The sequence below is a fragment of the Aptenodytes patagonicus genome, chromosome 1, assembly GCF_965638725.1.
Source record: "Aptenodytes patagonicus chromosome 1, bAptPat1.pri.cur, whole genome shotgun sequence".
NCBI classification, from domain to species: domain Eukaryota; kingdom Metazoa; phylum Chordata; class Aves; order Sphenisciformes; family Spheniscidae; genus Aptenodytes; species Aptenodytes patagonicus.
In genome coordinates, this window is record NC_134949.1 from 210,111,166 (window position 1) to 210,123,334 (window position 12,169).

General features: G+C 40.6%; 1 protein-coding gene across 1 annotated transcript in view; it reads left to right on the top strand.

Annotated features, from left to right (window-relative positions):
* Nucleotides 1–12,169, top strand: part of GUCY1A2 (guanylate cyclase 1 soluble subunit alpha 2) — a 184,075-nt gene that overhangs the window by 87,082 nt on the left and 84,824 nt on the right. Inside the window, exon 5 of the mRNA XM_076328197.1 lies at nt 7,868–8,353. Coding sequence (XP_076184312.1) covers nt 7,868–8,353 — 486 coding nt within the window. The remainder of the gene's footprint in view (nt 1–7,867; nt 8,354–12,169) is intronic.

The following is a 12,169-nucleotide window of genomic DNA, read 5'->3' on the forward strand; positions in this document are numbered from 1 at the left end:
GATTTCTATAAATAACCAGAAATTTGTAACAGTCACTTTGCTGCTGTGTGGAATAATGTTCTTTTGACAATGCATTGAGCTGGAAATCCAAACTTGTAAGCAAATGCTGAGAGTTGTACTTTAGCAAGAACCCGAGCACGTCCTGAGTTGTGCTGACTAGTTTATTCAATTGCGTTAGGCATTGATTGAAAAAATATTTTTCATTTCTGTGGAGATGATATATATTTCTCTTAGCTTTTTCAATAAAACATAGGTGTAATGGAAACTGGTGTTTTGTTATGATTCTTATATTGAATTTAGATGCTTTTTTTTTGTCTACAGATAAGATAGCGAATCAGGGCTTCATTTGAATATGAATTTTTCTTATTTGCATGAATCCTTCTCCACAGTTAGTTCTGCTGGCTGTGGCTCTGACTTACCCCTCTCTACAAGCAGAGCTGGAGTATTGAAGAGTTTGTAATGGCTGTTCTTTTTTCTCTAAGGTCAGAGTCATGTTCTGCCTGTGTAGGTGGTCAGCCAACCACAGGGCGGAGTTAACTTTACAGGCATATTAAGTTTTTGTTTAACTAATTGAATTGAGATTTGGAGCATTTAAAATAGAAATCTGTTAGACCAATAGAGGACTTATACTTGTACTTCCCTCACCATACTTATATAATGGTATTAAGGTGCGTTTAAATACACAGGAATATCTTTACTGCTATGAAGTAAGTTTATTCTGATAGGGGGTAGACTCATCTAACCAGTGTAGGCATCTATGTCCAAGCCTTGTGCTCCCTTTACAACAGAGAAATGTAGGTATTTCTACACATGGGACATGATTAATTTGACCCTGACTTAGACGTCTCACATAGAGCACATGAATTTTATTCTAGAAGCACCTGTTTCTCTTGTTGCCTGTAAAAAGAGGAGTGACTAGTTTAGTTGTAAACTGAGTAAAGTAAGGAATTCCACACTATACACACTTGGACTACATTAATTATCCCAGAAATAAGTTGTGTAGTTTTTGTTTGAAGACAAAATGATACCCTCCTACCTCTCCTTCCTGTTTCCACTCTGTTAAGTCACTGGTTCATCCCTCTGCTACCCAGCAAGATTGATCACCTTTGGCAGGTCTCACAAATCTCCAGTAATGGAGAATCCAGCTCCTTACCACTTCATGCTTCCATTCTCACTGTCCCTATAAATAGAAGAATGTCCCACATGAAACTGATTTTTTCCAATTTGAGCCTTTTACTCTTTGTTCATTTCACAGTCACAGAAAGGTTGAGGTTGGAAAGGACGTCTGGAGGTCATCTGCTTCAACCCCCTGCTCAAGCAGAGCCACCTAGGGCCAGTTGCCCAGGACCACATCCAGACGGCTTTTGAATATCTCCACAACCTCCCTGGGCAACCTGTGAGTGTGCTCGGTCACCCTCAGTAAGAAAAGTGTTTTCTGATGTTCAGAGGGAACCTCCTGTGTTTCAATTTCTGCCCACTGCCTCTTGTCCTGTCTCTGGGCACCAGTAAAAAGAGCCTGGCTCTGTCATCTTTGCACCCTCCCTTCAGGTATTTATATTCATTGATAAGATCCCCCCTGAGCCTTCCCGTCTCCAGGCTAAACAGTCCCAACTCTCTCAGCCTTTCCTCATAGGAGATATGCCCCAGTCCCTTGACCATCTTTGTGGCCCTTCACTGGATACTCTCCAGCATGTCCATGTCTCTCTTGTACTGAGGAGCCCAGAACTGGACACAGCACTCTAGGTGTGGCCTCACCAGGGCTGAGCAGAGGGGAAAGATCACCTCCCTCAACCTGCTGCACCACTCCTCCTAATGGAGCCCAGAGTACTGTTAGCCTTTGATGCAAGAGTACATTGCTGACTCATGTTCAGCTTGGTGTCCACCAGGACCCCAGGTCCCCAGGTCCTTTTCTGCAAAGCTTTTCCCACTGGATCTGTAGAACAATCTGACCTCTTTGCATCAGCTCTTAGTGTATTTGAAGAATTTCATATCCCCACCCTGCAATTTTTCTTCTTTGGGGTAAACTATCAAATTTTTTCAATTTTTTTTTCTAGGTCATCTTTTCTAGACCTTTCATCACATTCATTGCTCTTCACCAGAGTCTCTCCAGTTGATCCACCTCTTTCTTTATTATACCAAACAGGAACAGATTTGTCTATCTGGGGCCTGAACACTGGTGGTCAGAGCAGAAAGAATTACTTCTGTGTTTTGAAAACTACATTCCTATTTACATAGTCCTGTATAGTGTTTTCTTTCTTAATGACAGCATGACTTGTTGGCTTACATTCATCTGTTCCACTCTGTAGACACTGGGCCATCTTCTTAGGAACTGTTATCTATCTTGCCTGTATTTTTTGCATTTGATTATTTCTGCCTAAACATATTCATTGCCCTTGTTTTGAACCCTGTTTTTAGTCCATTTCTCCAATTTAAGAGGTTTTTTTTTTTAATTCCAGTGTCTTCCATCATACTTGCAGCTCTTCTAGATGTGTCATCTGGAAACATGACAAGCAGAGTCATAACATTGCTGTCTGGAAATGACCTGTTGCCTTGTCCAGTGCTCACAAAATCCCCTAAGCCCCTAACCGCTCAAATATTTTGGAATATCTTGCTGTAAATGTCCCTGAGACACTGCCATGTATCCTACAGGACATTCAGAGAAGTGAATCCAGCTGTTTTAAAATTTAGGCTAGCAGCTGGCTCACCTTTCTAAAAGTCACCCTATATTCTCATCCTCAGTGTGCAGTGATGGTTTTTTTTTTCTGAGCTTATGTTATTTTCTTTGTACCTTGAAGTGATGATGGTGTCCACATCAATTTGTCATAAGCTGATTTTCCCTCAATCTTCCCAGTCCTGTAAATAATTATGGGCCTGTTAAAGAAGCAGCTTTGTTTATTTGCATTGAATTTGTTCATTGTATGAAGTCAAGCATGCATGTGTAACTGTTTATAAAAGTGTGGCCTAGCACTGTAAGTTTCCTAACCTGCTCCCAAGAAAAAAAAACTGAAAAAAAGGCTATAATCACAGTTCAGGAGGGATTATGTACTGATTAAAGTCAAAGCGGCAGCTCCATTAAAATTTGTGGATTGCAGAGGCTGCAGAATACATGGCCTGGCCTAACGATGAAGAAAATTATTTTTTGAACCCCCAATTCTTTCTCAAAAATACCGTCTCATATTTCCCTTAATATTTTCCAGAAGGTGTGTAGACCTTCTCTCAGTCACTATTTCAAAACACCCGTCTCTGTACAGAGAAGTATTGTCTTCCATCAGTGCAACAAATGAGGCTTTTCCTTAAAGACTAGGCAGTGGAGTTGGCATTTGATTCATAAGCTTTTGATCCATACTTAATCCTAGGGTGGCATGCATCCAGAGCATGCAGAGCATTGGATATTGTGTACCTAATGAAGTAACTGTTGGTGTACAGCACAGTAGGAGACTCTCTTATGTTCTCAAACAGCAGCTTTAGAGTCTGTCAGTGTTCCCTGGGTGGGTCTTTGGGGACAGGGGCTGAAAGAATTTCTGAGAAGCAGGACCTCTTCTGTTTGCTCCCCTTTCTTTGCAGTGGATTTGCAGTGAAAGTAAAATTCAGTGATAGGATTTTTGTTTTTCATCCTGGAGCTACTTAGGCTGAACCATTATTTCCCAGCAACATAATCCCATAAAATATGATGTGTAATTGCTCATTTCAAAATGTTCTCTTATACTACTGTAGATCAGGAGAATGTCCTCTGAAAACAGTGGAATTATTCTCATTTTATTCGGTGAGAATATAATTACAGAGGCAGGAAAGCAATGAAATGTAGCAGTAATGAAATACAACTGATGACAGAAATGTTTCAATCTTTCCCTGGTTACAAGAAAGATAGATGATGTAATCCTGATTGCCTGTAGGCTTATGGTCCGGGTGTAAAGCAGTCCAGCTCTGGGGAGATGCTCAGAAGTGTGACTTGCTATGGCAAGCTTCAGGCAAATCTGATGTCCCATTTCATTCAGTTACACTTTAAGATACAGAGGATATAAGAGGCAAGAAAGTCCAAAGAAAAGAGATGGAGGCTATGTTGGATCACAGTTGCAGACCAAAGTCCTCTAGAAAGAGTCTGAATCATCTCAGAAACTTCTTTGGAAAGGAAAGGGCTTTGCAAAAACTGACGAGAGTGATGCAGTCTTAGCTCTTCTCTACTGTTGTGCTTTACAAGACCTGAGTGTTTCTCCGCAGGCAAGCTGGGGCAGCTTTGCTTCTGCTGTCCAGTTCCCTGATTTGGCAACTTGAAGAGACTAGCAGGCCATTTTCTAAAAAAAACCACCTCAGTCATCAAGAGAGAGCAGGACATCAGAATCAGTAATATAACATGAAAGGAGTGATAGGAAACATCAACAATTCCTGTTAAGCAGAGCAAATGATAATAATATTCAGAGGATAAAGTCAAAATAGCACTGAATCTTTGACACTTTCAGGAAACTGAGCAGTTGTGTAGGGAGAATACCTTTGCAAAAGTTTCTAAAATTGCTCTAAAACCCCTCAACCTTGTTGAAGCAGGGGCTCAGCTCACTTGGGCAGAGCAGGTTATTATTAGTTTAGGCATTTTACATGCCTAAGACACGTCTGTGTCTTCTATTGCTTCTCACATGTAAGTCTTGAAGTGTGTAATAGGGTGGTCAATGTTGTTGTTCCTGCTGTGCTGAAAGGCCAAATAAGCACTCAGAGCTGGTAATTTGCCTGGGGTTAGCCAGAAGCAGAGCAGAGGACTCCAGAGTGCCTGTTTAGTACATTATTCACTCGATCAGTGTTTCCTAAGAAGAATCTACCCAGGGAAGGTTGGCATAATATATTCACAGGGACAGAGATTACATCAAAAAGTTTAACACCTCAAATTGAAAAAGGTGAAGCAGGAGCACAGAGGGATGCATTAATTTTCTTCTAGTCTCACAGCAGGTTAACAGAAGAAACATGGCTCCAAGCCAGGCGCTTTGCCTTGCTGACAAGCAGCCCACCCCCCGGCCAGGCTGGCTCAGCCAGGGTCTGTGGTCACACTCTCTCCTCCTGAGCTGACACCCTATTTTCATCTGGAGGTGGAAGAGAGAAGTGATAATATGAGATACATTTATTTTGCACACCAGTGAAGTTCTAGGAACAGAAAACAGAAAAACTGTCTGGCAGAGGGGAACAAAATAAGAAGAAAATTTAGAAATACCACACCATGTATTTCACATTTGGCAATTTGTACTTCAGAGTTAAAACAATTTCATATTTACCCTTTGAAAGTGTGAGGCTGCATGCATGAAGAAAGCACCTATTTCCCTTATGTTTTGAGCAGGGAGCCATATGTTTTAAAAATTAAAAAGAACAATTAGTCTTGGAGCATTAAATCTGCCCATCTAGGTAGCTGACTAGCTTTCTCACAGAGATGGCTGTCCCATAACAAAGCTGAGGAAACAAGGCTTAGAAATGTAAATATTAGTAGGTGTGCAGGAACTTAAATTACGAAAATTGACAGTTTTAATTACTTTCATTTACTTTCATTTGCTGAGTTACCAGGCTGACATCAAAGTTACATCTGTCGGGTTGCTAGCAGTGTGGGGTATGGAGGCAGAGGGGCATGGGGACAGGATAGGCTCAGTCTCCATGTTGACAGTAGGATCTGCAATGACAGCATATTATCTAATGTAAGAAATCCCTAATAGAAACAGGAGCTTCCCAACATCTCCCCCAAACATGGAAAGTACCATGTGAGGGTAGCTGTCAGCTCAGCAGGAGCTTCCAGGCCTCTAGACACTTAAATCACATCATTATTACAGACACCTCTGGATTCTCTGATTGAGGTTTTCCTATTTTGCTTGGAAGGATTATGGAAGGAAAGAGGATTAAATGGTAAAGTGAATCATGTGAGAGTGAGGGAATGCCTAGACAATGAAAGAAAGGGTGACTGGAGGAGACTTTTTATTTCAGTGGATTGTGTGGAATGGAAAAATACAGATTTAAGGCATTATGGTGCCTAACACTGTGCTTAGATGCACAAAGTTTGTGTGTTGTGCCTGTTTTGACTATGAGATCCTTGGGGTAAGGACTGTGGGTTTTTTAGATCACCTAGCACAGTATTGCCCTGGTCTTTGTGCAGTCCTGGAATGAAAACAATGATTGTTTTTCACGGCAGAGGCTATGGCAGGCTGTATTTACAAGGAGATTCAGTTTATCCTATTTAATTACTTTCTGCTTAAACAAAACATGTTCATCTTAGTTTTCTGTTTGCTTGTTTTTGTTTTTTAAATACTATATTCAGGTGAGAAATGTCCCTTTGCGGTATTTGACAGTTACTATTGTGTGACCCAGGTAAGTTAACAAAAATCAAAATGTATGTAGCCCCAAATGTCAAATATTTCATTACAGTTGTTTTTCAATGTCCATTTCAGTCTGGTAGTTTTGTGCTCAACTGCCATCATAGAGCAAGAGGTAACAAGCCAGGGCCTCATTGGTATCAACCACTGGACAGCACTCAAAACATGTAGCCATTTAACAGGCAAATGCAAAATCTCTAAACCAGTGTGACGAGCTACCTGCTACTCCTTTCCTACTGTTCCTTCTTCTATTCTGCAAATACAAATTACATGAATCTATGTTGTGGTTTAACCTCAGCCGGCAGCTAAGCACTACACAGCTGCTCGCTCACTCCCCCCCAGTGGGATGGGGGAGAGAATCAGAAGGGTAAAAGTGAGAAAACTCATGGGTTGAGATAAAGACAGTTTAATAGGGAAAGCAAAAGCTGTGCACGCAAGCAAAGCAAAACAAGGAATTCATTCACTACTTCCCATGGGCAGGCAGGTGTGCAGCCATCTCCAGGAAAGCAGGGCTCCATCACACGTAACGGTTACTTGGGAAGACAAACGCCATCACTCCAAACGTCCCCCCCTTCCTTCTTCTTCCCCCAGCTTTATATACTGAGCATGACGTCACATGGTATGGAATGTCCCTTTGGCCAGTTTGGCTGTGCCCCCTCCCAGCTTCTTGTGCACCTCCAGCCTTCTCAGTCGGTAGAGCATGGGAAGCTGAAAAGTCCTTGACTAGTGTAAGCACTACTTAGCAACAACTAAAACATCGGTGTGTTATCAACTTTGTTCTCACCCTAAATCCAAAACACAGCACTGTACCAGCTACTAGGAAGGAAATTAACTCTATCCCTGCCGAAAGCAGGACAATCTATATCACCAAGAAATCTGCAGACTCTAACAGAATGTCAGCCTTCAACTCTGCTGCATGTATGAGAAGGCGAATAGGAAAAAGGAGCACTGGTACACTTTTTCCATGCCATTAATTATTTTATGGAGTTCTTTCTCATGTCTGTTCGTATTTGGTTTCTCTATAACATGGCCACATTTGACTTAGTGGCCGTTTTGCTGAAAAAGAACGGAAGCTACTTCACCATGTCACTAACCTGCTTTCAGATAGTTGTCATTTCCCTTTAATTTTGTGCTTTTTATAATTTATAGCTAAGTAACAGAGAAGGAGCTACTCTGGAATTTGCTTTTAAGGCCAGGTACATTCCAGGAGCAAAATTTAGAAGCATTATTTACACACCATTCTGAGAAATACATGTTATTGTGGTTGGTTGCTTATTTATTTGGGTTGAAATATAATTCAACATCTGATTTGGGAATACTTTTGTGTCAGTATAGGCTATTTTCTGACTCACCTTGGTGAGTAGACTATGTGAGTCTCATTACTTGAATAGGTGAGTGTAAAAGGCTTCTGTATAAAAGGCTACAGTTTATATTTATCGTTTTAGCTGAAGAGGAAAGATGGGGAAAGTAGAACGGGGATCCACATCTATCAGCTAATTTTTCCTTTTCTAAACTCTATTTTTATTTTGCAGGTGATGGAAATTAAAGGACAAATGATTCATGTGCCAGAATCAAATTCCATTTTGTTTCTGGGTTCCCCCTGTGTGGACAAGCTGGATGAACTGATGGGCCGAGGCCTCCATCTTTCGGACATACCTATCCATGATGCTACTCGTGATGTCATATTGGTTGGGGAGCAAGCAAAGGCCCAGGATGGCTTGAAAAAACGAATGGATAAACTGAAGGCAACACTAGAATGCACACACCAAGCCCTGGAAGAGGAGAAAAAGAAAACAGTAGATCTCCTTATTTCTATTTTCCCTGAAGAAGTGGCTCAGCAGTTGTGGCAGGGGCAGCAGGTTCAGGCCAGGAAGTTTGATGATGTCACCATGCTCTTCTCGGACATTGTTGGCTTCACTGCCATCTGTGCGCAGTGCACACCCATGCAGGTCATCAGCATGCTGAACGAACTCTACACACGGTTTGACCATCAGTGTGGATTCCTGGACATCTACAAGGTAATAGCTCAAGTCCTAAGTTAGCAAAATCTAATTGAAAATAAGATAGAAAAAAATCCCAGTAGCCATCTTCCTAAACGACAGACCTTCCCTATAAAAAAGGAAAGGCAGTATTTTTGTTTTGTGTGAAAAAATAAATCTGAAATATGCCCACTGAAAATCAAATACTTTGATGCTGAGCTGTCATCATGCTTCCCCCATGGGAATATATGCCTCATATTCCCATTTTCCTGTAGGAACGTACATGTCCTGTATTATAGCCTGGTTTCGTTTAGGTCAGCCACAGTGTCCTAAGGGTGATGAAGTGCACAGTGATGATGCTAGCCCAAGCTGCAGCTCCTGGAAGGCACTCAAATACCTTCTGTTTCAGCTGAAACTTGAATGATTTAGGGTTTAGGCACTTATCTTTCCCCTGAAAGAATTCAAATTTTCCATAAAGAGCAGAGCATTCACTAAAAAAAGTGTTATAAGAGATTTAAACTTCCACTGAAAAACAGGAAGAAGACAGCAGATGTCCATTCATAGTAAATTGAATGAGTGGAACATGGCACTGGGGTGCCATGCTCCTTTGCTGCTCTGCAGAAAAGGAGATGTTGCATGTGTTGGTCCTGTTACACACTTCAACACCTTTACTGCTCTTCAGTGGATCTGGTGTCCAGTATGTATTTGAGAGAAATAAGAGGGGAGGTAGAATTTAATAAATGCTGTTAAGATATTACCTGTGTAATTATCCTGTGAAATCCACAGAGAATATGTTTTGTATATGGAATACCTTTAATTTTGTGATAGGAAAAGCAGAGCAAATTTCTTTTTATAACTGAATGCAGCAAAGAAAAAAAATGTAGTTGTAAAATTATATATTGACTTTGTTTTCTGTCTGAGGCTGGCAAACTAAATCACCAGTTTTCAAACTGTTTCAAATAGTATTTGTTGATAGGCTATAGAGAAAAGGTTTTCACGAGAGTGCTGTCCCTTTAATTTTTAGCTTCTAATACACTTTAAAAGGCATCCAAAATATTAATTACCCACCTAAATAATAGTTGAGGCTGAAAAGTTACAATATTTACCACAGATAAAACTGAACATGGTATAGATAAAGATTGGTAGGACAGTATACCAAAGTAAAAGATCACACTGTAAATAAGTTTTGTGCTCCTGGGCTAGGGGTTTGTATTACTAATGCTCAGAAGCCAAAGGCCATGTTGGGAGAGGACTACAATAGAAGGTACCGACCCTCATTTGAAAATTGTTACGGTGATATAGTCAAAAAAGTTTGCAAGTTTGGTCTCGGCTTGTACTTATCTGATGTTGCTGCACTGGATCTCGAGCCAGCTCTGAGAACGGGACTTGAGGAACTTCTGACCCACAGTCAAGAGTGATATCTAGTGACCCTGTTTCACATGCCGTATCTGGTATATGGGTGTAGTTAGTGTTTTCCCAGCTGATTAATTTTAGTTAGCTTTTTTGAGGCATTCGGGACATTCTTTGTTGAAAACTATGGTTGCATGGGAATAGGAAATAAAGTGTGTAAAACTCTATGACCTGTTTGGAAGGAAGGTTGGCCGAGTCCTGTGAGAACACTAAGAAGGAATATTTAGACATAGGTCATGAATATTATATCATTTAGTCCATGTAATTCTATGAACAGAGAATAAACAAAACCTATTTTTCTACGGAAGGATGTCTTACAGCTCTAACACCCTTTCTCCACTGTTACTGCCTTATTATAGCACCTTCTTTCTCAGATCCTTTCATCCTGGGTTTTCCTCCATCTCCCTACTCCCCCATGTCCCCTGAGCCTGCCTACGCATCCCCTGCTTCCCTCTGCAGCCCATACATGAACAAGGCAGTGTGCGCTGTGGCTATTTTGGAGCTGTATCTTTTTTCCTCCCCCCCAAATCTTTTTTTCATTTGTTTTTTAACCAGAAGTCTAAAAATGTTACTGTGGGGTTAGGTGAAAATGACTTGGTTGAGCATTACAGAAAGACAAAGCTCAGGCAATGAACCCTTTTTCTTTTCCATAGAGAATCAGGCTTAAAATAAAATGACAATTCTTTTGAAAAAGCATTTGCATTTTAAAACAAAAATAGCTTGTGTGTTTATATCTTTTTCATTTGTTTCAGATGATATTCTGGAAGCTAAGTTTATTGCTAGGAATGATCACCACCACAACAACTATAATTTTAGAAGTTATTGTCAGGCAGCGAATTTTAGATATATAATCACCAGTATTTGTACCCACAGCCTGCCTCTAAGATATACTCCTGTAACTAGGCTACAGAAATTTATCATGTGACCTATATATACATCAAAACAGATCAATTTTCAAATCTGCTTGTTTTTAAGCAACATGGCAAGAATAATTTGCAGAGATTATTTGGTGAGTGCTTCTGAATACCAAATTCACCATTTTGTAAACAGAAAATTAAGCAAAATTCATTAAATAAATTCCATGCTGTAAATTATTCACCCAGCTTTACTGTTATAGCATTTTGAATTCAGAACCTCAGTGCTTCTAATCTTGGACTCAGACAATGAACGTAATCTTTTCAATCGTCTCATACTATTCATTCAGGGATGTTTACAGAGAAGTATGGCACAGAAAGAAGAACAAAGGTTCTTGCATTTAACAAGTCAGACATAGGGGGCAAGCATAATGAGCTGCTGGATACAGAATGCGAAATGCTTGGAGAGGGCTGAAGGGGGATGAATTAGACTCTGAAATTTCTTGGAAATGAAAGTAAGTAGCTATAACTGATGAGGTAGGGAAAGGATATGCAATGGATGGATGCATAGGTAAGAATGACACAGGCAGATGATGGGCTCAGAAAATGAACTTCATGGGAGCATTTTGAATGGATACCAAAGATGGCAGATTACATTTGTCCAGGCTGAGGGAGAGCACTGCAGTAATTGATATGCACGGTGATACGAGCCTGGGTGACAAGTTTTAGCAATCTGGAAGAATCTGTGTTTTAGAGAGTGAAACTTTAGAAAGATATAGCCTTGATGAAAAGATCATGAGGGACACTCTTGGGGTAGTCACAGAAGGGAGAAGATGTGAGAGAACTGAGACCTGGCAATGCATTTAGAAACTGGTGCTGCTGACTGTCTGAGCTAATTATATTTGGCTTGGAATTGAGGAATGGTAGAAAAAGATGCTGTCGAGCAAGGAGTGCAAATCAAAGCAATGTAGATGTGGATGCTTGGTAAGTTAGTGTCTGTGGACCTGCAGGTAGAAACATGGATTCCAGGAGCAGAAGTAATGGGAGAGAGAAGATCTCAGTAAATTTTGAAAGCAGTTGCTTTGGGTAAAATATATACTGGTTGACCTGACTGCTTGTGTCTTTGTTTTGACCTGTTTTTCTCTGTATGTTCCTGTTGTTTATGAGCCAAGTGCTGGGAAACGATGCTCCAGCTAAACCATCTCTTTATCAAATAAGCTATTTAGATATGCTGCAGCCATGGCTGCTGGCATTTAAAACTTAACCCTGCAGACTGAAATCTTCCCTGCTTAAGATTCCTGCAGCTTCTGTTTCTCCCTCCAAGTAATACATCTTTGACATAGGATCATTTTAAATATTTTTTTTTTGTTGAGTCCTTTTGACTGTGTAGGCCTGCTTTCTCAGCATTTTTCCCCTCAGTTTTTCCTTTCTGAAACAACCCCATTTCCTTCCCTTGCCCTCTAACTAGTGCAGGGAGTAAAAGCAGCATGTATTGTGGCCGTTTTTTTGGCCATGCATGCACTGGCTGGGTGGCTATATATGCTGGCTGGGTAACGCCAAGCCAAATAGAGCAGAACCAGGCCTGCTCTTG